This window comes from Denticeps clupeoides, chromosome 8 (assembly GCF_900700375.1).
Source record: "Denticeps clupeoides chromosome 8, fDenClu1.1, whole genome shotgun sequence".
Taxonomy (NCBI): Eukaryota; Metazoa; Chordata; class Actinopteri; order Clupeiformes; family Denticipitidae; genus Denticeps; species Denticeps clupeoides.
This window is the reverse complement of record NC_041714.1, coordinates 16353977-16379881: the sequence shown is the minus strand read 5'-3', so window position 1 is coordinate 16379881 and position 25905 is coordinate 16353977. Positions and strand designations below refer to the sequence as shown.

General features: G+C 43.8%; 1 protein-coding gene across 6 annotated transcripts in view; it reads right to left on the bottom strand.

Moving 5' to 3' along the window:
• Nucleotides 1-357: 357 nt before the first annotated feature.
• The window catches only part of cyth1b (cytohesin 1b), a 52893-nt gene continuing 27345 nt past the window's right edge, over nucleotides 358-25905 (bottom strand). The window contains exons 1-13 of one of the 6 annotated variants that reach the window (XM_028988493.1): nucleotides 24064-24091; nucleotides 15030-15112; nucleotides 10151-10215; nucleotides 8926-8992; nucleotides 8702-8820; nucleotides 7016-7096; nucleotides 6674-6786; nucleotides 5748-5896; nucleotides 4906-5017; nucleotides 3218-3294; nucleotides 2683-2754; nucleotides 2446-2600; nucleotides 358-1819 (exon numbers count right to left, since the gene is read on the bottom strand). In XM_028988493.1, the coding sequence (XP_028844326.1) occupies nucleotides 1741-1819; nucleotides 2446-2600; nucleotides 2683-2754; nucleotides 3218-3294; nucleotides 4906-5017; nucleotides 5748-5896; nucleotides 6674-6786; nucleotides 7016-7096; nucleotides 8702-8820; nucleotides 8926-8992; nucleotides 10151-10215; nucleotides 15030-15112; nucleotides 24064-24091 (1200 nt within the window). In that variant the 3' untranslated portion in view covers nucleotides 358-1740. Of the gene's footprint in view, nucleotides 1820-2445; nucleotides 2601-2682; nucleotides 2755-3217; nucleotides 3297-4904; nucleotides 5018-5747; nucleotides 5897-6673; nucleotides 6787-7015; nucleotides 7097-8701; nucleotides 8821-8925; nucleotides 8993-10150; nucleotides 10216-15029; nucleotides 15113-15201; nucleotides 15654-15958; nucleotides 16192-21152; nucleotides 21297-24063; nucleotides 24092-25905 lie in introns of those variants that run through there. The other 5 variants (XM_028988496.1, XM_028988492.1, XM_028988495.1 and 2 more) reach the window with 5 other exon arrangements.

The following is a 25905-nucleotide window of genomic DNA, read 5'->3' as shown; positions in this document are numbered from 1 at the left end:
TGTACTTAATCAGCCATTTCTTCAATATCCAAGGTGCTAAAGTACTCCAATTTGGGGAGATTTTATTTTAACTAATTTAATACATTTCATTATAAAGCTCACGCACTCACTCACTATCCTTAACCTAGTCCTGTTACTCAAGGAGTTGCTGCAGCCAGAGCACATACCAGGACACCGGTATATATATATATACACACACACACACACACACACATATATATATATATAAATACACACACACACACACACACATATAAATATATATATAATGTCTGTCATACTACTGCTATGTGTCCAGGTTTAATCTCCTTTAATCTAATTACTATGGCTGTAAAAGCAAAAAAATGAAATTTAGAGTCAAATATTTAATTGGATTTAATTTTTTGGGTGAAAAACAAAGGCTAAGAAAAGGGAGGAGGACAAACAGAAAAAACTCTGGATTCAAGGTTCATTGATTTAAACTGACTGTTCTCTGGACATCCAATGTCTTATTCCTAACAGGAGCAGAGTAATGAGATAGTGCTCTACACCACATCTCCCTGACGTTCTCAGGCTCGGGTGCGTTTTGGTTTTACAGTTCAACTCATTTTCTATTCGGCACAAGCATACGGCTCTAGGCGGTTGTTAAGTTAGTACTGTACCATATGATATGCTTTAATATTATTGGGCACCAAAACGACCCCCCCTCTCCCCTTATAAGAGTGTGATGTTAACTTCAAATGCATAAACCATTAAAATAACACTAATAAAATAAAAGGACAACCTGTACACGCCATTATTTACACATCCTTGATAAATTAATAATAATAACAAAACATTTAAATAAACGAGAAATTTAAACGAAAAAGCACTGATGTCCACTGATTGTGTGCCACATCTGAGAAGAACAATATCAGCAACCCATGCGGACGAAGTACGACGTCTCCCAGTGGAAGCAGAATTTGGTATAAATTGAAGGCATGTCTGTTGGCATTCGACTGAAGAGTCTTCATGAGCGTCTCTTCCTTACCAGGTGTGAAAGCTGTGGAGAAAGCTGGCTGGCACAACCAAGCAATGGACCCAAAAAGCAGAGAAGATCTGAATATGACACATACACACACAAAAAAAACATATTTGGCAGAAATGTTTTTTGTACAAATTTACAAAAAGCCTCCTTGCATAAACCCCACACCCCCCGACTACAGCATCCACTCCCTGTACAGCATCCAATCACATATGAGCAGTTTGGAGATCATTACTAAAAGCATGGCCCTGTCCTACATGACAATGTTTCTGAGATGAGAGACTGCAAAAATAGAAACACTTCCATCGTCTGTACATTAAAGCACACTACTGAAGTGTAAAGAGGTCCTTTTTTTAGAAAAATCTCACATTCAGTCAGACCTGCTGAGTTGAGATGGGTGTCTGTGTGTGTTTTGAATCTTTGAGATCTAAAGTAAATATCTAAATATATTTGTGAAGAATCAATACCTGATAAGTCTCAGCATGGGAATCCAGAATCTGGTGTGTGTGTGTGTGTGTGTGTGTGTGTGTGTGTGTGTTTGACCATGACCATCATGGTCAGAGGCAGACAGCAGGAATGTCCAGAAGAGGGCGCTGATGGGCAATCATGGACAGTGAGAGCAATTTCCCAGCATGCCCTCAGAGTCTTACAAAGGGAGCAACCCTGAGTCCAGCACCCCCTTTCCATTCTCACTAGCCAGAACTCCATCGGTTCATGAAGGGGTGCGGACAGCACTCCTACGGCCTCTTCATGGATGACGCCTTCTTCTTTCGTGCAGCCAGCATCTCGTAGAAGGGGTCCCTGCTGATGGCAGCCCTGCAAGAGGACAGAAGACTGATCAGTCCATTACAGTTTGAAGAAAAAAAACAAAACAATGACATGGGCTTAATGGTGATGTATAAGAAGTAAAAAAAATCAAACAGAGAAACAGGAAGTGTATTCTGGAGTGGGGGAACTAAATACCCACTCAGCCCTGTTCATTTCAGTGTCTTAATTTCTGACAAATGTTTAAAATGAGAGGAGCCTGTAATCGTGACTGACACATATGTTGTGTGTTATATGCCCCCTTTCACTTTTATTAGCTTTATATTCGCCCTGATGATTTATCTGGTCTGTCTGCATTGATTTATCTGCATTGTTTGTAAAGCGTGCCTGACTGGCTGCTCTTCTTTCATTGGTTGGTAAAAATTTGCCCATACTGTGCTAGACTCATGTTTTTCATGTGTTTCTGTTTGAATCAAATGCAGTCAGTCATTATTTTCAATTTCCAATCATGATCGTCAAATCGGCAGCAGACTACAAGAACTTCATTCATTTCTGACCAGCACGCACCATCACCCCCGACACAACCATGGGACGAGCACAGATTTTCTCTCTCTAGATCAAAAATACGAGGATGTGCGTGTGCAGCATGGTGTACAGTAAGTGAAGGTGAAACTCACTTGATGCTGCTAATCCACTCCTCTTTCTCCTCGGTGGTGGGGGCGGAGATCCGGTAGAAGGTGTGGTTGCCCTCCACCACCCGGCCGTCAGCCTCCGTCTTGCAGGCCTTGATCACCTGATCTTTATTGTCCGGGATGAAGAGCTCAAAGCAGTTCTGATGGAACACACAACATCGGTTAAGCACACACTCTCGGTCGGAGTGTAGAACTGTGTAGACTGTGTAGAGCGGCGCCTACCGGCTTCTTGGAGTCGTCTACTTCCCTGATGCTCAGGTTCTCCAGCGGAATGATGCCTCTGGGTTCTTTATCCTTTACACAAGCAGACAAATACGAATACTTTCACTTTTTTTTTTTCAAATTTTTATTCACATTTACAGATTTATTTAGCAAAAAACAATTCAGTGGCCAACTGTGTGAAGCACCTACAGAGTGACTGGGTTTTCTAAAAGTCTCCACTGCGGCCCTTTACACCGTTTATTGAGCTTTATTCTAACTACTTGAGAGGGAAAGGTTCTCTACCCACATTCAAATCTATGAATATATGCATCAGTACATACATGCAAATGCACAAATGACCTAATTAAACAGCACAATCATGTAGTTCCATTATGTTTTGCAAAATAATACAAATTATATATCAATATTAGGTCTGTAATTCAATTAAAATATACAAATAATTCCTTATGATTATAGTCTCAAGACAACAGCAAGATTTACAAAGCGGCTCTCCAGTGAAAAAGGGTGCAATTTTATCACAAACATTATTACTCACAGTCGTGTACTCAAAGTAATACAAGCAGTTGTCGGTGAGGATGAACCACCTCCTCTTCCACGTCTTGACCCGGCCACCTGTGGAACAGAGGCAGAGATCAGCAGGGCAAGCAAAGTGACAACAGTGGGAGCAGCGATGAGGAGCTGAAAGCTGTGAGATGTTTTGCGGGACGAGAGGTTGAGAGTTGTGAGGGACGGTCAGACACACAGCAGCACATGATGGCAGCCCAGACGGAGACGCCGTGCGCCATTTAAGGCGCCACCCCACCCCTATCCCGGTTCACACCCGAAGATTTCCCCAGCCTGTTCAGAATCCCCAGATAGGCCGCTGAGCGACCTACAGCCTTCGTTACTCAGCAGGGCGGATTACAGTCCACTTGCATGCATTTGGGACCAGTTTGCTCTCTTTGGAGGGGATTACTGTGGACAGACGGAGACTCACATGCCTTATAATGCCTTCAAGATAAACAGCTACACAATACATCACACGCACACGCACACACACACATAGAAAAAGTGTAAATTGCTCCTGCAGCTGCAGGGGGAATTTTTGAAGTTGCTGCATCATTAGTACACTTTGATGATACGAAGCAGAGAAGCTGTATCATCAGCAAAGCCCGATTATAAACACACACAGACACACACATTGCCTAAATCTCAAACTGCGCACACACATTGTATACACTGGCCCTCTATTATTCTCTCTAGATGAGAGCGTTTGTAACTGCTATAGACAACTGTCCTATAATATACACCATATTGCAGCATTTCATTATACCGGGGGTTTATGTGAACTAGAATTCACTATACTTTGAGTACCTTGAATTAGCATTATTGATAATATTATCGTTCTGATACTTAACCTACTGCTAATCTAGCTGCATCTTTTTAGGGGTGGCCACACAGTGCCTTTGAAATGTGTTATATAAATGTTTTTTTTAATTACTTACTTTTATGCTGAGATTTTAAGTAATACAACCTCTCTGACATACACACACAAACACACACACTCTTCTGCTTCCATATTACAGCGTAGCCATGTCTGACACACAAAAGACAAAAAAATTAAGCACCACACAATCACCTTAAAATAAAGGTAAATAACAAAAAATAAAATACATAAAGCGGGTAAATATCCAAGGAACAGAAACCCATTCCATTCTTCACCAAAATGAAAGGATAGTTAAATGGCAAAATAAAGTGGGGAGAAAAAATTAAAACCCAAAAGGAAAGCAGGGCAGAGCGGGTAAGAGCATCTGGAGACGGAGCTTAAAGGAGAAGAGCTGGTGTACATACCTCCTGAAGAAAGAGAACATGGGAACCAAAACAAACAAACAAATAAAGGAAGGGACAAAAAAGGAAAGAAAAATTAAATATAAAATGATTTAAAAAAAAACTGAAAACAGGCATTATTTATAGAACGAATATCAGTTTAACCACTAGGGGGAGTCATAGTACCAGTCAGAAGAAAAACCTGTTACGCTTTAAATCCACAGTTAGCTGATAAAATGACATTTTATCTTGAACAAAACATTTTTAACAGAGGAAAGATCAAGAAAACATTTTCCCACCAGAGGGAGATGAGTGGATGTTCTGACTAGTGCAGCATGAAACATCCCTAATTATGAGAAATTCTTCACACGATTACACACCTCTCAGAGATGTCAAAATTCACACACACTTTCTCACCTAATTTAAGCAGCCAGCCCTCTCGGTCTGGGTTGAAGAAGGTGTGTGTGAGGTCATTGCCATCATCCTCTGGGATCTTGAAAGGTTCGTTCTTGATGCTCTCATACAGGTTCTGCAAGGAAAGGTGCATCAGACAGAAATCACACAGTGCAATGCATTGCATATGTAAGTTTATGTGGTTTATCACAGAAGATTCATAGATTCCCTGCATCTTTGACAGCAATTTTGAAATTGTTTGCGCCCAAACCCTCAGTGTACTAAACACACACCAAAAAATGCCTAGTACAAAATCAGTAAACTTTGCGGCTAAATAATATATTACTACAAACTGAAAAATATTGAAACACTGTCGTTTATATTTATAAGAGAAATTCTAATACAGAAATGTGCAGGTTCTTGACTGCATGGAATCCTTTTAACAGCAAGAAAGTGAAAAAGTGAAAGAGAAGTGATTCTTATTGTGACACACTGCAGCACAGCACACTGTGTCCTCTGCTTTTAACCCATCACCCTTGGTGAGCAGTGGGCAGCCATGACAGGCTCTCAGAGAGCAGTGTGTGGGGACGGTCCTTTGCTCAGTGGCACCTCAGTGGCACCTTGACCGTTCGGGATTCGAACCAACAACCTTCTGATTATGGGTCTGCTTCCTTACCCGCTAGGTCACCACTGCCCCGCTATGATACCACTGCCCCCATGTTACACATTCAAGTTAATCCACCTTCTTTGTTGTTTTCTCTGTGCTTGTCTGAATCTGCCTTTTTTTTTGGAAACAGACACCAAGTTGCTGCTGACTGTGTGTCTGTGAGAGAGAGAGAGAGAGAGAGAGAGAGAGAGAGACTCACTCTGAGCAGTTCCTCTGGCAGGTCTCCCCCGTCATTGATCCCTCTGTTCATGGAGATAAAGCGCTCTGCACTTGGCTTGTCCTTCACATTGGGGTTGTGCAGACTGGTGTTCAGCATGATGATGGCAAAGGACAGAACATAGCAGGTATCTGCAGAGACACATGGCACTCACATGGACCCAAGTAACCGGTGCAATCATCCAAATATGCACATTTAACAGCAGAGGACATTAATGAGCTTGCACACGCATGTATGTGGGGGTGTGCAGAGACCCACTGACCCATCTGTTTGCCTAGAGGCACTAAATGCACTGTGGGTATCAGGGGCAACTGCAGATCTGATACGGACCCCCATCCAAACACACACACACACTGCTCTGATCACAGACGCTGGGCGCACACAAATGGCAGAATGAATTATGTGTAACCCATTATGTGAACGTGGAACTAATTTAGTTAATCATTTCATTAAAATTTTCTCCGTTGCATTTTATTTCATTCTTAAGCACCACTATAAGCTTGCCACTTGATGTTGTATGCCCATGCTGTTTAGTTTCTAACATGGACTCTCTCATTCATCTGTGGTGGTAGGTGAACGAGAGGCACACACGAAGGAGACAATCTATTACTCTGTTCTATAATTCTTTTGTACTGTGAGTAATTATTAATTTGGAATAAATCTGAATTATTTGCTCTTATATTTGCATTATATTGGTGACAATGGCATACACTTACTTCAGAACTGAACCTAGACGTGTACTTACTTCTTACGGGTTACATATACATGTTGAACGGGAGACGGCTACGAGACAATTGATTGAAAGAGATAGAGAGGGACAGTGTGTGTTTGTGTTTTGGGGAGCGTAACAGAGAATACTGCAGAATGAATGTCTGTGTTTATATGCATATATCTTTGCACACACACACCTGTACTCTGGAATACTCCAGGGTTGCACTGGCAGTAACGCTGGGCGAACGCCTCCATCATGCGGTCGATCTTCTGGGCTTCCCCTGGTAACCGGAAACTCCACAGGAACTGCCTACATCGTAACCACAGCAACAGACCGTAAAACACACACAACCCTAGTCATAATTGCTGGTATTATCTATTAGCACACCTGGGACAACAGAACAGTCATTTATTGAGCTCAGATAATGGATTGGCATTATTGCTTCATATTGATTGTCGGTTCAGACCTAATAGAAACTCAATCAGCAAACTACAGTGCTGTCTGGATGAGTTGAGGTCGGGATGGAGTTTTATTTTACCTGAGGGCCTGCACCAGGTTGAGATCTGTGAATTCATGCAGCTCCACAAAGGCATGCAGAACCTGAATGTTGAATTCATCCCTGAAAGAGCCAAATATGAACATATTTGAAGATGAAGATCTGAAGATGAATTACAGTAGTTTGCGGCGGAAGTTTTTTTCATTTTCCCGACAGTAACAGTGTAAAACACAAATAATATCAATTAAAAAGTGAAAGTGACAACAATGTTCATGTTGATAACTAGAGATGTGCTTGAAAAACTGGGGGGTAGGTCTCTCCCAACTCTGAATGATTATATTATATATTGCTGCTCAGAGAACAACAGGATGACTTATCAAGACACATCATTGTTTCATGAAAATAAGAAAAATCTAAAATCAATGTTTCACAGGGTTCTGTTACATTAAAGAAAATGCAGCTTTTTTGGGCCTGAAACGTTTGCTCAGCACTGGATTTTACACACTTGTGTCACATGACTTTTGAAAGAGACACCTATGTACATGGGGCGCTCATATTTTCACACTGTGGGGTAGCTTTTACACAGCTTGTACAAGGGGTCTTTCTCATGGCAAGAAAAAAAAGAGTGTTTTACTCAGACACAACATGAATTCATGAACCATTGTGGTAATGTCAAGTAATGTCGCACCACCTTAATCTACACGTTGATTATATTCAGAGAGGTTATGGTTTCCTGTGCAAATCAACACTCCATAGTTTCTCCATGATGCCTCTACGGCGCCAAAGAACAGCGCAGATTGTCTTTATGTGTGTGCGGACGCTTGTGCGTGTGTGTCGCCTGCACTGTCTGCAAGACTGCGGCTGTTCTCAAAGAGCATGGAGCGAAAATAGGGCATGTCGATAATATCAATGGGCGTGGACCACATTAACCCACTTCAGCAATCATCCATTTACCGGGAACTCCCCCACCCCCACGCTTTAAAGACGCACGTGCTTTAAGTTCCACTGAAGGATGTGAATGTGAACAGTAAAATGTGAACAGCTCTGGGGAGGGAGAGAGAGAGGAATGGTCATGTGTCCAGACAGCTAAGGGGGTGGGGTAGACAGTCGCCCCAGGCTGTGCTGTGGGGTGAGGCAGAAGTGTGAACATGTGAGGGGGCACAAGGAGCTAAGAGGGCCTGTGGTACCTGAACACGCATACATACAGTAATAACTCATACAAAATTTCACTTTGGAACTGCCGCTGTGGAATAATTTAATTGACATTTTATAGACCGGATGTGACATCAGTAAATTACACAAATTACAACTATGAAGTGTATCTGAACATCCTTAAACTGTAATATTATAAGTCTTAAATGTTGACAATTTGGTTTGAGCTGAAGATTTTGATAGAAATTATGCAAAATCACAGTATTTAATAGATGCACAAGTATACACATAACCTGCTAACAGTGTCTGCATATTTTAAATGTGGAGAAGAAGAGATCACAGGTAAGGACTGGGCCGTTTGTGTGTTATTATTAGCAGGCCTTTGATGTGACTCATGAGGCTACTGGAGTGCCAGGACGTGTGTGACAGTCACCCTGATACTGTCATGGCAATGTGAGGCCAGGTCGGAACAGTGACAACACTGATGTCACCACTGACCTGTCTGTACTGTGTCCCCTGTGGCACGTTTCTGGCTAAATTCAGAAAGTGACTGGTGACACATTTGGTCATTCTCACCTCTCCCCCAGGTAATCACCGATGGCTGTCTTGTTGAGCCCCTCGCCCTTGTACAGGAACTGAGCGATGTCCTCACACGTGTTCTTCAGAAGGTCGTTCTCTATCAGAAACTGGATCCCCTGGGGAGACAGGAATATGTTCAAACACACACACACATACACACACACACACACACACACACACAAATACACACAGAGTAACAGCAACTACAGTGGAACTCCAACCTTCTTCGGGTCCATGTTGAATTTCTTGCGGCCCATGGCCACCTGCTTATTTCGCTGCATATTTTTCCTGTAAGAAAACACAGGCACAACAAATAAATCCCACAATTCACCACCGAAGGAACATATGTGGCACCAAATTTTTTGAAATGACATATGCACACACACACCCTTCTTTCTAAAAATATAATTACATACTGTATTTACATATTAGACATATACATTAGACACAATGCAAGCTATTTCTGACAGTTGCGTATGGGTATGTTTCAGAGAGTAGAACACACACACTCCCTTCTAGCATCATAACTCATTAAGAGAGAAAGATGATTTTTTTCTCTAAACGGGTTCCTCTCTGATCTGTGCTGCCACTTCAGGTGTTCCTTTGTACAACAAAGATGCATGCTGGAGACATCTGAAATGGACGCCTGTTCGGTAACACAAAAGCGGCCCGGCTGACGGCCTCGAATTCAGGATTTGGTTTGAGGACGTAAAGCAGCATCGCCAAGAGCCCTCAGCCCACGGGAGCCACTTAGGGATGGCGGCGTAAAGAATAAATGTTATTCTAACCGCCCCCAGCCCCCTGTGGGATTGCGCTCACTCATGGATAATACATACTGCTGATGAGTCAGTCTGGCTGATAAGAGTGCATCATGGAAAATAAGAGTCATTTTACAGAGATTAGATGGGACTACAGAGCTTTTTCACGGGCTGACATCAGAGGTATCAGGGTGGAGGGCACACCCAAGCAGGGAGGAGCAGTACGGAAAAATAAAAGAATGAAGGCCATATGATAAAAGAAGGATGTGAGAATTACACAGAGAAATAAAGGAGGAGGAGAAAAGAGTAAAGGAATCCACCTTTACCCCCCCCCCCCAAAAAAAAAAAAAAGAAAAGACCCCCATAATTCAGATCTGTATTGCATTATTAATGCTGTATGATGGGAGATTGTATATGTCCACATTTCTCTCATTAAGCATTAATGTTAAGTGTGTCTAGAGCGAATAAGCGGGTGGATGTGTGGGGGTGTATTCGGGACAGTGAGACACTGTCTGAATTTACAGGTCAGAAACAGCAAGAGGAATGGTGACCACACACACACACACACACAGCTAATAGAGCACAAAAGACAAAGAAGGGGAAGGTGCATCCATCTAATGCCCTTCCCCCTCCTGCACTGTGTACAAATCAGTGCAGATTTGTGGTCATCACTCGCTCACACCCATACCTTTCTTCAGTGGAGCCCAAGTTCTCAATCTCATTAGTCACCTCTGCTATCTCATCCTTCAGCCGCTGTAGAAAAAAACAGAGAATGATATAGAGCAGCGTTAGCCCCATCAGCACATTTAAACACACACACAGTTAATGATATTAAGAAGCTGAATTTTATGAGTGGAGTGTGTGTGTGTTTGAATGCGTATGTGTGTATGCGTGTCAGCAGTAAGTGTTGGTCCATAACTCAGGACATTAGCACTCCAACGTTCCCAAGGGTATCCAATCAATACCACTCCTGTTTCAAGAAAAACTAAAGGCATAAGTATGCTCTCTCTCTCTCTCTCTCTCTCTCTCACACACACACACACACACACACACACACAGAGAGACACTCACACAAGACACAATCACTTAAAAAAACGGCTTGAGGTTAAAACGACAGCCACTTAACCACCTGACCCGGCCTGACCCGAACCAACCCCCACTCGTATACCTATTACATTCATACAGAGCCACAAATAGGTATGGTCTCACATTCGTGTGCACCACTTCTGTATGGTGTGTGTGTTTTATTATAAAACAGTCACATTATAGAAACATTATAAAAACAAAGACCAAACCGCACAAAGTGAAAGCAAGTAAGACAGCCATAGGTCACACAGTCCAGGAAAAACAACCATTGGCCAATCCTTTGATTTTTCTGCATTTTCCACATTGACACATTTGCCATGCTGAGTAACACTATCTCTCAACCTTGCAGAGTGTTAATAAAAACGTTGCAAACACAAACCTCTCATCCAGTGCTAATATCCATCAGGACAAAAGTAAGAAACTATTCATCAGCCTAGGACACGAAACAAACAAACGAGGAAGCGTCACATCCTACTGACAAAAAAAAAAAAAAAAAAAAGGTGGTAGAGGACTGCACACTTTAACAGGACGAGACGAGACCACTGTACAATGCTCTGGGCCAAGAACAGATGGTCCATAATCGACATTTGTGGGATGCAGTGTAACTGATCTTTGTGCACAATCAAGTTCTTCAGTCGTATAGTCAGATGGCAGCAATGACTAAGGTCTCCAATTTTTTAAAGAATCCAAATCTTCTGGCTTAGATAATGATTCCAAATAACGCACTCACCTCTGAACCAGAAAACCACAAAGTCACAGGTTCAATCCCCACATACAACCATTGTGTCCCTGAGCAAGACGCTTAACCCTGAGTGTCTCCAGGGGGGACTGTCCCTGTAACTACTGATTGTTAGGTGCTCTGGATAAGGGTCCTGGAGAGTACATCCAGACCTAGGAGACTTTGTATGGTCACATTTCCAGAATATGAGAGGGTTGTAAAGCAGGGCAACCTGAACAAATATGTCATTTAGTAAAACACTCTCAGCCCGACTCCCAGAATGCACACAACAGAGAGAGAGGGAGAGGGAGGAAATGAGAGAGATTTACAATGAAATATTGAGAGAAGGGGATCTCTGTGCAGATGAGAGATAATCGCCTGAGAGGACAGACCCTCTAAGCACTGTCTGACTCTGTAACACAGTACAAGGGCCGGTGTGTGTGTGTGTGTGTGTGTGTTAATCTCAGAAGCCCCTTTCAAATCTGTTCAACGAGCCATAGCTTTGAGCAGGATCTTCCTTTTTTTTGAGCTTCCCCTGAGAGTTGAAGTCACAGCAGTATATAGAACACCCACCCACACACACACACGCACACACACACACACACACACTGAATTCAGGTTCATCAGTGAAAGTTATTGATTGTCACTGTGAAACACAGCACAGTACACGGTGACACAAAATGTGACCTTTTTAACCCATAGTGAGCAGTGGGCAGCCATGAAAGGCGCCCGACGGGGACGGTGCTTTTTCACAGTGGCATCTTGGCAGTTCGGGCCTCGTACTGGCAACGCTAGGCCAGCCACTGCCCCAATTCAAATATACAAAAAAAAAAAAACAATTGCCACTTCTTTGCCATTCCTCCCTTTTTTTAACCACATTCCTTCATCTCAGGGACCACACTGAGCATTTCCATCCAAAAAATCAACTCCCTGCAGCTCTGCGCCAGATTAAGTGTCTGACCTTTAATCACGAAATAACAGGATCTGTTTACCTGACCTGTGCTCCTAAAATGAGGACCTAATCTAATGTAATGTGCTATAAATCCTGAATATGTTCACACTTACATCCACAATAACCAGAAGCAAATCTGTCGCATTTACATCTTTTAAAGAAAAGAAAAATTAGTGCAAAAAATATGATGTGTGTGTTCATGAAACAGATTGCAAATATCTGTGTGTGTGTGTGTGTGTGTATGTGTGTATATGTGTTTGATGGCCATGTGTGGATCATAAACTGATTTTGGTCCTGTAAATCCAGGTGACAGCCAGTAAGGTCACATCCTGCGGAGCCGTGCCCAACTCTGAACAGAGCTCAGGTGAGGTCCAGGCGCACAATGGACTGTGGCTGGTTTCCGTCCTCCGCACGTTGCTAAGTGATGCCGAGCTTGTGCCGGGGGCCACAGGCAAATACTGAGGACCATTAGTCTTCATTAGAATCCTCCCGAGCTGAAAGAGCGCAGCTTAGCAACTTGCACTCACACACACACACACACACACACACACAAAAACCCATCATGCAACACACAAAAACCCTGTACAGAAGCATCTTGAGTCTCCATTAGTAAAACATTATCCATCTCTGATCACTGTTGATCTGAGTGGATGCTAGAATTATAAATATGACAAATATAAGTCTAGATATATACAAATATTTCATGCAAGAACAAGGAAATGCTTGAAATACTAAAACAATGAGACTCAGGAGCTTTACAACATGTGTGACGTTTAAACCGGATTTAAACTGGACTATCTGTCCCCAGTTGACTGCAACCTCCACTCCAGGAGTCGGTCAGGGCTATTTAACCCGCATTTGGCCAACGTACGTGCTTATGGGCTAGTCATCATGTGCTGAGCATGCTACACAGGCTAACAGCCAGACATGTTAGCACGCATACAGTGGGCCAACACACAAAAAGCCTCTTGGCTCCGGCAGCAAATTCCTCATCAGTTCATCATGTCATGAGCCTCCATGTGACTGACTAAAATAAAATGAGCTTTGATTAATAACATGAAGAAAGTGCTGCTGATGTAAAAGGGGGGCTTTCAAGGTTAAAGTGGCCATGAGGAAACAAAACAGGGCTAGACGTCCATTAACCCAATGATATTAATCATTTGCATTACTCTGTATAATGTTAATTGAATTGGGACAAGGACTATAAATCTGCACTGAATTAATGCTGCATGGGTACAATGATCAGTTATGAATTGGATTGACAAATATGGCCTGACAAGTAACCTCTGATTTATGAATTTGTATTCATGCTACCACACTACATTCAAAATTAAATTTCAATGACGGTGAATATATTTGTATATTTTTAAGCAGTTATTGTTTATATTCATATATATGCATTCTTAATCAGTGTTGTATTCATACATATCCTATCTCTTTGTTTTTACTGTTTGTTGTTACATGGTAGGTCTATCTATCTCTCTATATGAAATGTCTAAATGCATGAATGTTTTTTGAATGTTTCTCTGAGCTGCTGGCTCCCTTTCATCTGGATGCGGTGAAAGAGAGCGGCGGGGCAGATCTATTGGGTAATAAGGGTATTGTGGGGGTGTGGGTGGTGAAGGGATAGAGACAGACGCAGTAGTTGGGCTGGAATGCGGCGATTGATTAAGTAATCAGGCGGCAGAGGGAGTCCAGCCTAAGGCATTGAGGATCAATGTAGCACATTCCCATTGCATAACACAAACAGCCTAATTTCATTTTCTGGACTGGCTTTATCGCCATCTGTGGCAAAGAACCCGCAATGACCTCACATTCACATAAAACAACTTTCCCTCCCCATAGAGTGTCTGTTCTACACTGTAAGGGGCAGTGGTGGCAAAGTGGGTAAGGCTGACCTGTAACTGCTTCAAATCCTGAACCACTAAGGTGCCACTGAGCAAGGTACGTCCCCACACACTGCTCCCCGGGCGCCTGTCATGGCTGCCCACTGCTCACCAAGGGTGATGGGATAAAAGCAGAGGACACATTTCGTTGTGTCACCGTGTGCTGTGCTTGCTGTGTATCACAATGACAATCACTTCACTTTCACTGTTTGCATCCCCGCCCCCTCATACAGTATCCTCCACCACTGTCTGTAACCCCGACATGCGCGCATACATGCATGCTCCGCCCGTTGATCCAGTGACCTCAGGCATTCGAAGAGCTTCAATTGGCATCGGAAAGACTGGCTCTGCCACGAGGTCGCAGACATTAATTAGGGTAATTTAATGAGCATCTGGCAAGTCAGATGGGACAGAAAAAAAAACCATGCAGAACATTTCCATCAAAATACAGTGCGGGATTAATCACACACAGTTCACACACACACACGACAGATGAACACAAATGCACATTATATCACACACAAACAAGTGCAGTATGTTGGCGTTTGGTGGGTTGGACACACACGCAATGACACACATACTGAAGCATGATTTATGCCCAATGAGTCTGTGTGGTAAAAATGAGGTTACACCATCAGAACCGCCCTCCCGTGCAGGGTGCTGTCGTCTGCACACAGCCACCCTTCAATAAAGGCAGAAGTAGTTCTATCTCAAAGAACAAAAAGTGATGGGAGAAGGAGGAGCATCAGCAGTCCTAAAACCCAACAATGTAAACAGAGGGTTCCCATCGTTCCCAACATTCCAGAACATTATTTTTCCAGTACTGGATGCCTTTGAACCAGAAAACAACGGAATGGAAAGGACAGACAAGACCAATCCTCTTATCACAGAATGTGTGTGTGTCGGTAGACATGTATGCGTGTACCTGTATGTCCTCCAGTAGCTCCTGCTTTCGACGCCGAATGTTCTCCAGCTCTTGCTTCTCCTCTGGGGTCAGATCGTCTGGCACTATGAACAAAATAGACAGAATAAGCAAAATCACAGACACACATACACACAAAACTTGGCTCCAAGTAGCTGTTCAAATACTGTCCCACATGAATATTCAATTACGGCACTTTTTGTTGCTCCCTTATTCCTCTAAATAATTCATCAGTGAGGTGGACTGATGGGATGAGTGAGAAAGAGTGAGGTCGAGGAACGTGAGCAAGGAATTTTTGTGATGCTGTTCACACATTTCTATTTTTTTGTATACACACACACACGCACATATTACTGTCGCCCATCCTCACAGGCACCAAGAGGATTGACCAGATGTTCTGAAACGGTTGCCAATTTTACAAAATCTGTTTTGCGGCGGTCCCGATAAAATTAAGTCCGGTTATTGGATTGTTTGGCCCAGACGGATTAATCTGTGGCGAGTTCTGCGGGACTCTGGTTTTGAAAAGCTGTGTGAAGAAGGCCGACATTCTGACTGCGCTCAACTCCTGTGGACATCAGAGTTACATCAGGCTCAGCTAAACAAATATGGAGAGAAGGGATCCCTCAAGTTCAACACTTGTCTAGTATTTAGGGCTGCAGAACTGCAAGAACATTGTTTGTTTTGTTTTTTTTGGTTCTACAGAAGGACCCTGCAGAAACCCTTCATAAAAGGTCTTTTAGAAAAGACCTGAAAGTGACTACATTTCAACATTTTTGACACTGTGTCAAATTTTTATTACTCTGAAGCATACATATTCTGATAATATAAAAAATGGTCCAAATCCAAATATGGTCACTCCACGGTCAATCCAAGCCATGACAAGGCTTGAATAAAAGGTGCGTGCAGGTCCATTATATAAAATCTAGACTTACCTATGATAGGCGGTTCTGTCAATCTGCATCTGTCAACAATATTATCAAGCCACATTCTCAGCGCATTTAAAATCTGTTTCCATCTGATGGACTCGCCCAATTTGGTAGCTGAACCGAGGAGAGAAAAGTCAGCACTTAATTAATCAGCACTTCAGCAGCCAAACGAAAGTGCAGCATGCCCATCCTGTTCTACTCAGCACAGTAAATCAGTGCAGAGCTGCCCAGTCTATGCAGCGGAATGCTGTAATGGTTGTTGTTTTTGCGCATTAAACCATTAGCGCAGTGAAAAAAATGTGATTACAGCGGGACCCATCTGGTCATATGACCACCTGAGCTTCAGCTGCTGGAATGGCTGGAATGTTACATCACGCTGAGGGCCACAGACTGAACTTTCAGAGTTTGGCCAGGAACCCAGCAAGGGCTTTGGAAAGCCTCTGAGACCTTACGTCTCAAAATATTTTCATTCCATTAGCGTCTGTTCTGATTTGGGAAGGGCGGGAAGGGGAGCTTGATCTGCAGGTCTTCCACCTCTACAAAAAACACACACACACACAGACACACACAGACACACACACACACACACACACACATACTGCAGGAAGGACCATGGGACACTTGACAGAAGGCTGTCCGGACCTCTCCAGTTAGATGATCCACGTTCACGCCACCAGATGACCCCCTGACCTCAGCCTCCCTCACCCCTACAAACCCTAGCTGGTGGTGGTGTTTGCATCACATCATGGTCTTAATGAGCCTGGGGGGAGGAGGAGGTCGTTGGTGGTCTAGAGCACTAATAGATTTCCAGCTCTGATTTGGCAGGCCATACAAAAAGAAGAACAGCAAGGATGTTTCCACCCATCTCTATTGAAACATTATGAAGATGACAGCACAATAACCACCCACCTTTCGCTAATTCAGTCTCATAAGTTTACTTTATTTTTTATTTATTTTGCAGACACTTTTATCCAAAGCGACTTACAGGAAGAAGACATAAGTGCTTCATCATCTTAAAAAAGCTAACTGACATTTCAGAAATAAGTGAAGGTCTGAAGGAAGACTATATGCAAAAGACCCCATATGCCACTTTATGAGACCCCAGGTTCACACACCGGGTGAACTGCAAAATCAGGAAATAATTGTGTTTAAGTGATAAAAGGGCACGAAGAAGCAGTCTGTGGGAGTCATCCATCAAACGTAAGACAGGGAACGCCCTCCCTCCTTCCTTTTCTCACACTCAATCACACATCATGTCCATGCTCCATTTTAACGCCACACTCAGCCAACATTGTTTTTCCACCCTGTAGACCCATGTTGGTTGCCATGGAAACCCACAGCGTTTGCCTTTGCGTCTTAACGGCGGGATGCTTGACAAGAGCCTTCGAGCTAGTGAGACATTTCCCCCCAACATCCCAAAGATGCACATGGTTGGATGTGCACCCCACCTACTAAAACCCAGTAAATTCCCACTCACAATAACAGTCTTTCCAAAAAAAATTAAACTAAAAAATATTCCATCCATGGTGAAACCCCTCTACTACAAAACCCTCTTCAGAAGGAATCACAAGTTGAGGACGCGTTCGCCCACGCCGCAGATGATCAGAGAGCTCCAGCTACATCACACATATGAAGCGGTCCACAGACGAAGAAGAGCAAAAAGGAGATGGACCAAGAGAATGTGCAAAATGCCTGATACAGAGATAAGTTTCTGATCAATCTTCGCTTTTTAGTGTCTATAGTGCACGCACACACACATGCACACACAAACACACTCCCAGTGCTGAAAACAACATGAAGCAGGATGCTGCTGCCTCACACCAAATGTGAATTTTTACAACAGCTGAGATGTTTGCCAGTAGAAACTGAATTTGAATTAAATATTTGAATTGGCTTTAGTTTAAACAATTCAAATTCAGTTTGTGCAATTCACATTCAAATATGTTCAATTCAAATTCAGTTTCTACTATAGTTGCTTTTTTTAAGGCAGTATGTCTTAATGTTAGTTTTAGTCTAGTCTTTATTTTCAGCTGTCATTTTAGTCTTACTCACATCCAGACTCATTTTCATTAAACATCTTTGCATTTTAGTCATATTTTAGTCAGAATTATCAGAATATTTTAGTCTAGTTTTAGTCATAGAAACCTGATGACATTTTAGTCTAATTGTAGTCAATAAAAATTGTATTTTAATATCGTTTTTAGTAATGTAACCCAGTCAACATACTATGTAGTAGAACAGACAAAAATATTTATTTTTGCCAAACCCATTTTATAATTAAAACAAGGTTATCTTATTAATATATTATTGTTACCTTATATACTCAAGAATTCCATACTAAATCCATTCCAGACACAGAAGATGCTTTGATTTGTTCCAAAATACAAAGATATTTTGTCATAAATTTTGCTGACAAAAACAAGACTAGTTCCTACTGGCACAAGGGCTCACACTTCACAGGGCCGTGAGTTTGAATCCTGGCTCAAGCTCTGTACGTGTTGAGTTTATGCTGGTGTGGCTACTTCTGGTTTCCCCCAGCCGTCCTAAGCCATGTACACTGGTTCGACTGGCGACTCTAAATCAGCCATGGGTGTGAGTGGACGGTGTGAGGTGCCGAGCCCTGATTCCGGCAGCTGTGACCCTGGTTAGGGTCCAGACGGTATCGACAGTGAGTGACGAGGGACTTTTAAAACCCTTATTTATGATGTTTCTAAGCAACATCTTTGAGCAGGAGCTGGTCATGCGGCACTGCGACAGTAAACAATGCGATTGAATTCCTCAGGAATGGGCGTGCGGCAGGGTGCAAATCGTCGGACCCCTCAGTAACTCAGGGCAGCTGATGCCTTTTAACTTCAATCAGTAGTCATTAGCGTGGGCTGCACTTCAAAAGGGGTCTGCAGCGCGCCTCATGGAAAGTTCCAGACATCTGAAAGGAAGGAAGAGCAGGTTCTGTGTCTTTGGCTTTGATCCCCTTCAAAAGGGAAAAAAGCATCAGATCTCAAGCAGACTCCTTTATCATCATCACGCATGTTCTGTGGAGTTTATCCAGTCAGCAGGGATGCAGCTACGTACTGCAGCAGAACATCAGAGCTTGCCCATCTACAGTAGATCTGTCTGGATCAGGACAGTCGCCACATGCTTTTTGCTTTGCAGATGGTGATTAATTATTAAAATGATTTTCATGATCTTCTGGTACCAGCACAAATTCCGCAAAGCAAACGCGTGGGGTCCAGGCCACGGGGCTTTAGGACGATTCCTCAACCAGTGTGGGCTCAGCTCCATCTGTGCTGATATGGCCGCAGTTGTCACGGTGATGTCAGCCTGGATTTCTCTCCGATCGCCACAAGCAAATAAACAAACAAATGAGCCCGAGCGAACCGACAGAAGGGGAGGGATCCCAGCACGTGTGCGGAGCCAGGGGCCGCCGAGGCTTCTGGGATGCGCCCTCGCACAGGGACGCGCCCCACTGGAGCTGCAGTCTGATTGGAGCATCACAGTGGAGGTTCCTTGGGGATGTTGAGCGATGCATCACTTCCTCCCAGAGAAGCAGAGAAATTAAAAGTTCCCGAAGCCCCAGGGCAACCAATGGGCCGTCGGATGTAGGACATGGAGTCCCAGATCTGAGCACCCTCTCATCAAACAGCCCAAAATATCTCTTCGAGAAGCACCACACAGGCCATTGAAGTGCGAAAAGAACCGTCGCTGCTGCCTCACCAGAGGCGATGGCAGCCTAAAATATAAGAACTCGAGTCACATTTCCCAAAGTCTGCACCCTCCGTTAATTGAGATGGTTTGGACTACTGAAAATTGCAGCATCTCCAGCTGTAACGTTTATGAATTTATGGGCCACATTTGAGGGAGCTCACTTACTGCCACTTATAACACATCTAGTCTTCAAAAGTTGTCCCTCAACGATTCGAGCCCCTGAACTGAGACCCACCAGAATAAAGAATGTCAATTATGGAACTTTTACACCTTAGTACCCAAGTTTTGGTTTGAACATTTTATCATTTTCTTTACTTTACTTTACTTAGCAGACGCTTTTATCCAAAGCAACTTACAGGAGGAAGACACCAGCAATTCTCGTTCGATTTCAATAGATTTTGAGTTTACAAAACTATGAGCCCTGAAAAGGCCTAACTTGTCAGAAAATTTTTCCTCTTGGGTCGGGACTAGTGGGTACTAAAGACTACTATTTTAACTTCATTGTAATGAATTTATGATTCCCAAGTGCATAAATCATACAGAAGCAAACACACAAAGCTAATCATCTTAAAAGGGTTTGAATTGGGGTGGTAGTGGGTAACACACGCGCCCATGAACCCCCCTCCTCCCTGAGGAGTGCACTTAACCCTGAGATGCTCCAAGATAACTACTGATTGTAAGTCACTCTGAGTAATAGAATATGTTAAATGAAAATCTAAATGAATTAATAGGTTCGTTTCATATCCATGAGAAGGAGAGCAATGCCGAGGGTCACTCCGGCTAAGCTTATCTGTCCTACACCCCAAACCAGACACCTTTTTTGGTTTATTTGAGGGATACAGGGCAGAGCTCTCAGGTCGGGATTTATGACCCTTCCCCTTTACACCCAGTCGGCACGGTCAGTGTTGGTGGGTGTCCGCCCTGTTACACAGTGAGTGTTCACAAAAGTTCCACCTGCAGATGAAGAGGACCTGCAGAAACAGCACACTGGCTTGTGTGAAGTTCCTCTCAAATGACTGACGCGCTCCTGAAATATCTGGCAACCGCTGTGCACAATCTCAGCAACACAACACACGCTTTTGAAGATCAGCAGTCGCCTCTAACCCCATAACCTCGAACCAGAGCAACACTGCCATGGCATTCTTAAAGACCCACTCTCTCTCTCTCTCTCTCTCTCTCTCTTTCTCACTCTCTCACACACACACTTCTGATGGACCAGTGACAGAAAATGTTGACGAATGTGCTATTCCTGACTTTTCCGGCACTTGAAACCACCTGAACACCCGAAGTGCTTGACTGTAACATTATCTGAACATACAATAATGCGGTGATATCTGTCACACACGCGCTTACAAAGCACAACTGCACACAAACAGAAGTAGCATGTAGTCAACGAAATAACTTTTTTTTCTGGGGTGACACTATCTGATCACACGCACAGACGCTATACACACAGATATAAAACAAGAGAGTAGTACTTTGGCCGGACGCTTACCGGCGGGTGCGTGCTCCCCCCCCCCGTGGCTCGCGACACCAGACCGTCCCGTCTCTCTCTCTATCTCTCTCTTAAACGGAGGGATTTGCGGGTCACAGTGGGCTACCGGCAACTCCCACTGTTGTGCTGTAATCCACAAGATTCCATGTGTTCAGACCAGTGCTCAATCACACACACACACAAGCTCCCGTCATTCGTCCCTGCATTTGTTTTGGAGCGATGGAGAGAAGATGCAGGCATCAGCAGCACTGTACCTCTGAGCACTGAGGGAGATGTGCAGAACAGAAACTCCGCCTCCTCCCCCTTCTAACAGCACCCTCCCGACTCTCTGCCCCTCCCCCTTCTCACACACACACATACAGACGCGCTCCACCCTGTGGCCAAAGGTGGGAGGAATGAAGGCAGAATGAAAAGAAGCAAAACGAGGAAAGGATTGAGAGTTCAAACCCCAAAACGCAACGTAAACTCCACAGAAGGTGCCACTGAGGTCCCCTTGTGTAAATACAGGGGACACATTTTGTATGTATCACGTTCACTTTTTTCCACTTACATTTACGGCATTTATAAGAACCCCTTATCCAGAGCGACTTTCAATCAGTAGTTACAGGGACAGTCCCCCCCTGGAGCCATTTAGGGTTAAGAATCTTGCTCAGGGACACAATGGTAGTAAGTGGGATTTGAACCTGGGTCTTCTTGTTTATAGGTGGTTGTGTTACCCACTAGGCTACTACCATCCTGAAACTTGTTTATTCACTTAATGAGGGTGAAATATTGAATTTTAAATTTCACTTTCACGTGCTGAGAACGAAATCGCTATAACGACTATAATTATCAATGTAATTATAGACTTGCGAGTGAACACCCCTGCTGCAGCTTTTCACCAACACATCTCATCTCCGGGACCCCCTGACAGCTCAGCTGCAACCACTAGAGGGCGCCACAACACAGACCCCAGAGCCCGAGATCGCCCAGTCAGTCAGTACAGAAGCTCCAGTGTCCACAGCGCGGGGGAACGCTGCCCGTATTTATCTAGCTGAGCGCTGGTGGTTCCAATAAAACCGGCTGGAACAGAATCTATTCTCAGTGGCGCTTTGTTTTGCAGGAAAACGCCCGGTCACCTGTTGCTCCAATGAGCAGGCCCTGCCCAGACTCAATGGCCCATCTGTTTCTGACCGCAAAAAGCCTCGCACCCGGTATCCTGTTTCGCTGACAGTGTGTGTGTGTGTGTGTGTGTGCTAGAGAGAATGAAAAAGAGACAAGGACAGAGGGATGGCGCTTTTAGTAGACAGTAGAACCATGTCTTTCTCCACAGTCCATCTCCCCCTCTGCCCGTCTGTCCAGTTTCCGGAGTCTCCGCACTGGAACAATGAGCTGAAGAAACACAGCCCGCAGAAACAGCCGCCGGTTCAGCCGCGTCAGCTGAAAACACGCCGCACTGTTTTTGTTTTGGTTTTTTTTCGTCCTTTTCTAAACCGGTCCCCCAACATGCCACTTATCCCCTCCAGCCAGGCGCTGCGCTGTCCCCGATCGACGGCTTCCATAAAGGCCAGTGTTGTAGTCTCCCAGCACAACGGGTCCCTTCAGCCTCCCTAAATTAACACAGACTGGAGTTCAGGGTCTATTTTTGGCCGAGCCTCCTATGGCCCGGCGTTTAATTAAAACACAAAGACGTGTTCCCACTACACTCTCTACACATCCTGCGATGCCATTATCGTGTAGCTGTGTAACGACAAGAAAAATGCCATTCTGATTGGCTGACAAGAATCCTGAGACTCTTCTGACCTCTTCGTGGTCTCTCCATTACACAGAATAATGTTGCTTAGGAACAAACCAATTAGCCAGTAAGGATATGTGTGGTCCATTTTCATAAAGTATGTTTAATCATGATTAATCTGAATAATGAGACATTGGAACTAGCTCTGATCGATGGGGTGGGAAATATCCTGGTCTACACAGAAGTCTAGTTACATGGAAGAGCCCCAGATCCTCACGGGATGCACAGTGCAAAGTACAAAGCACAAAAAACAGACAAATGTTGACAGTTCCTGTCGTGTGACTTTGGTGATTGACGTCACTCCAAAATGCAAGTGGGACATTTTTGTGCAATTTAATGTAAAATTAAAAAAATAATATTTTGGCAAGAGCCAATATTTTTCTTGAAGACTGGCACTGAAAAAGTGAACAATTTCAACCATTAAGTAGCTAATATATTTGGAAAGGGTTCCAATTCAATAAATGAATAATAATAATAAAAAAATTAAAAAAACAACGGTCAAAGTTCACCAATGACAGTGATGGAAGGTGCTCGGACCGGAAGATCGGGCCTTTTAATGACAGAATGAGACTCAAGACAAAACCCCAAACACAACCAACACCCGGCGGCCAGGGGCGTCCAGGGGTGTCCAGGGCTGATCAAAGGGGTGTCTGTGGCCCTCAGACAAGCTCTTCATTATCACACCAGGGTCCTGTGTGGCCCTAAGCGTCTCATTCTTACTTGCCGCTGAACACAGCGTGATCGTGGTAATGACTTCACTAAAAACAACTGTTTTGTTTGCAGCAGCTTTTCCTATATTTTTGGCCCCTGGAGGTCAGTCAGCTCCACACAAAGCCAGTTTTTGTCGGGCCAAGGGACCGCGAACCAAGTGTGACCCCTGGTGATACAATGGGCTTGTTCATTTGCTCGGAAATCATTTTCATTACAAGAGTGAATAAACTAAATGGCAGTCAAAATACAAATACATGCATTCACACAGCTGTTGTTTATATATTATAAAACGACTGAGAATGAATGTAGGAAAAGTATTGCAGGAAGAGCAATCTGAGCCCGACTCTAATTACTGTAAATAATAAAACTGTAAATAATTAAAAAAAAAAAAAAAAGTTGACGTCATCGTTTTTAATGAACACTCACCGACTCCATCCTCCGACTTCACGACCATTCTGACTCCGCAGCCTGCGCGAATTAATTCCCGAAGAGGAGTTCGGGGTGAGTCTGAAGCACGCTTAAAAGTTTTTTTTATTTTTATAAAAGCTCGTCCCACCTTGGCGAGCGGCGAAGCTGAAGAACCGGGCGCCGCTACAGAGCCGCGCTGTACGCGGTGGGCGTGGCTCGCCGCAGCCAATCAGGCGGGGGCTCCGGCTCTTAAAGCGGCAGGCGCACGGCGGTGGCTTTGAGTGACAAATGCAGACAGGAGATTCCGGTGGAGCAGCAGCTGTGAACCCCCACAGGTTCACACACACACACACACACGTTAGCATGCAGGACTGGCAAATTCTTAGGATTGCACTGCTTAGTCACATCGTCATACAACCAGCTTTTTATTTTTCTTGTTTAAGTTTAAGCCACTACCATGAGACAGACAGTAAGGCGGAGAGACAGCTGGCTGGATGGTGAAGCAACAAAATGTGACCTCTACATTAAACCTCTGTAAGAGCAGTGGGCCGCCATTTACATTTACAGCATTTATCAGAGCAACTTACAATCGGTAGTTACAGGTACAGTCCCCATGGAACAAGTGTCTTGTTCAGGGACACAATGGTTGTAAGTGGGATTTGAACCTGGGTCTTCTGGTCCGCCATGAACAGATGACACACACAAAAAGCGTAGTTTTGCTGTGCAGTACAGCTCACGTCTACCACATTCTAGTGAGATTGTAAATTAGAACGTTTCCCCTGCAGACAGAATGCTAATTAGCGCAGCTTTTTCGACTGATCGTACAGGGACTCGCTGGATGGAGGCAGAGGCGCATACACACACACACACACACACACCCACACAAGTACGAAATTCAAAAAGTAGGGACGCATGCAAATATAGCGGGAGATGTATCTAGAGAGTGCATCTGATCTATGATGCTGAATGATGAATCAGATTCAGAGTCTACAACTGAGTTGCTGGTTCCTCGAGTTCAAGTTCAAGTTCAAGTGAGCTTTATTGTCATTTCAGCTGCATACAGTTTAGACAGTAGATAGTGAATTGAAACCACCTCTCTCTCTGGAACCAGGTGATACATAAAACATTTACACACTAACACATTTAGCGTTACACACTAACAAATTTAGGTTGCGCCCCCAGAACGCAGCCAGGACGCCGCTTTTCACTTCATCCTGGGTGCCACTTAACGGTGTAAAAAGTGCCATTGAGGGTGTGTTCACGCTGAACAAGGGTTTACCACTAAGCGTCAGAAAAAGCATTTTTACACTCTTTTATTGCAACAAAATACCATTTTATTATCATTTCCCTTTAAAAATGCATTGTGATCCTGCCTATTTTTTGGCCCTGTTTGCTTGCCGTAGTGGAGGGGGAAGGGAGAGAAGGGGGGGCATGGCGGTGGCCTCATAGGAGAATTATTATTATTACTATTACTATTATTACTTATTTTCATATTAAAACAGATTAATACACAACTAGTTTTACGCAACCCTGTTTTTTCCTCCGTTTGTGGTCCCCCCTGGATGAATGGTGGCATTTGCATTTGCCTAAATTGCCTATGCCACGGGTCGGCCCTGCATTTACACAAAGTGACGGACCGACAAAGAGTGCACCGGGCTATAAAAACCGCAAACGTGGGCCACAGGCAGAGCAAAAATAACATTTAAAGCAAGCAAAACGTGTTGATAACAAAGAAGACAGACAGATTAGTGTAATGTAAGATGCCAGAAATAGTGAAAATGGAACAGTGCACGAACCTTCCAGTGTAATGACAGCAAGTTGGCAAGACAGCAAATTAATGATTGAACCCCGTTAACACCC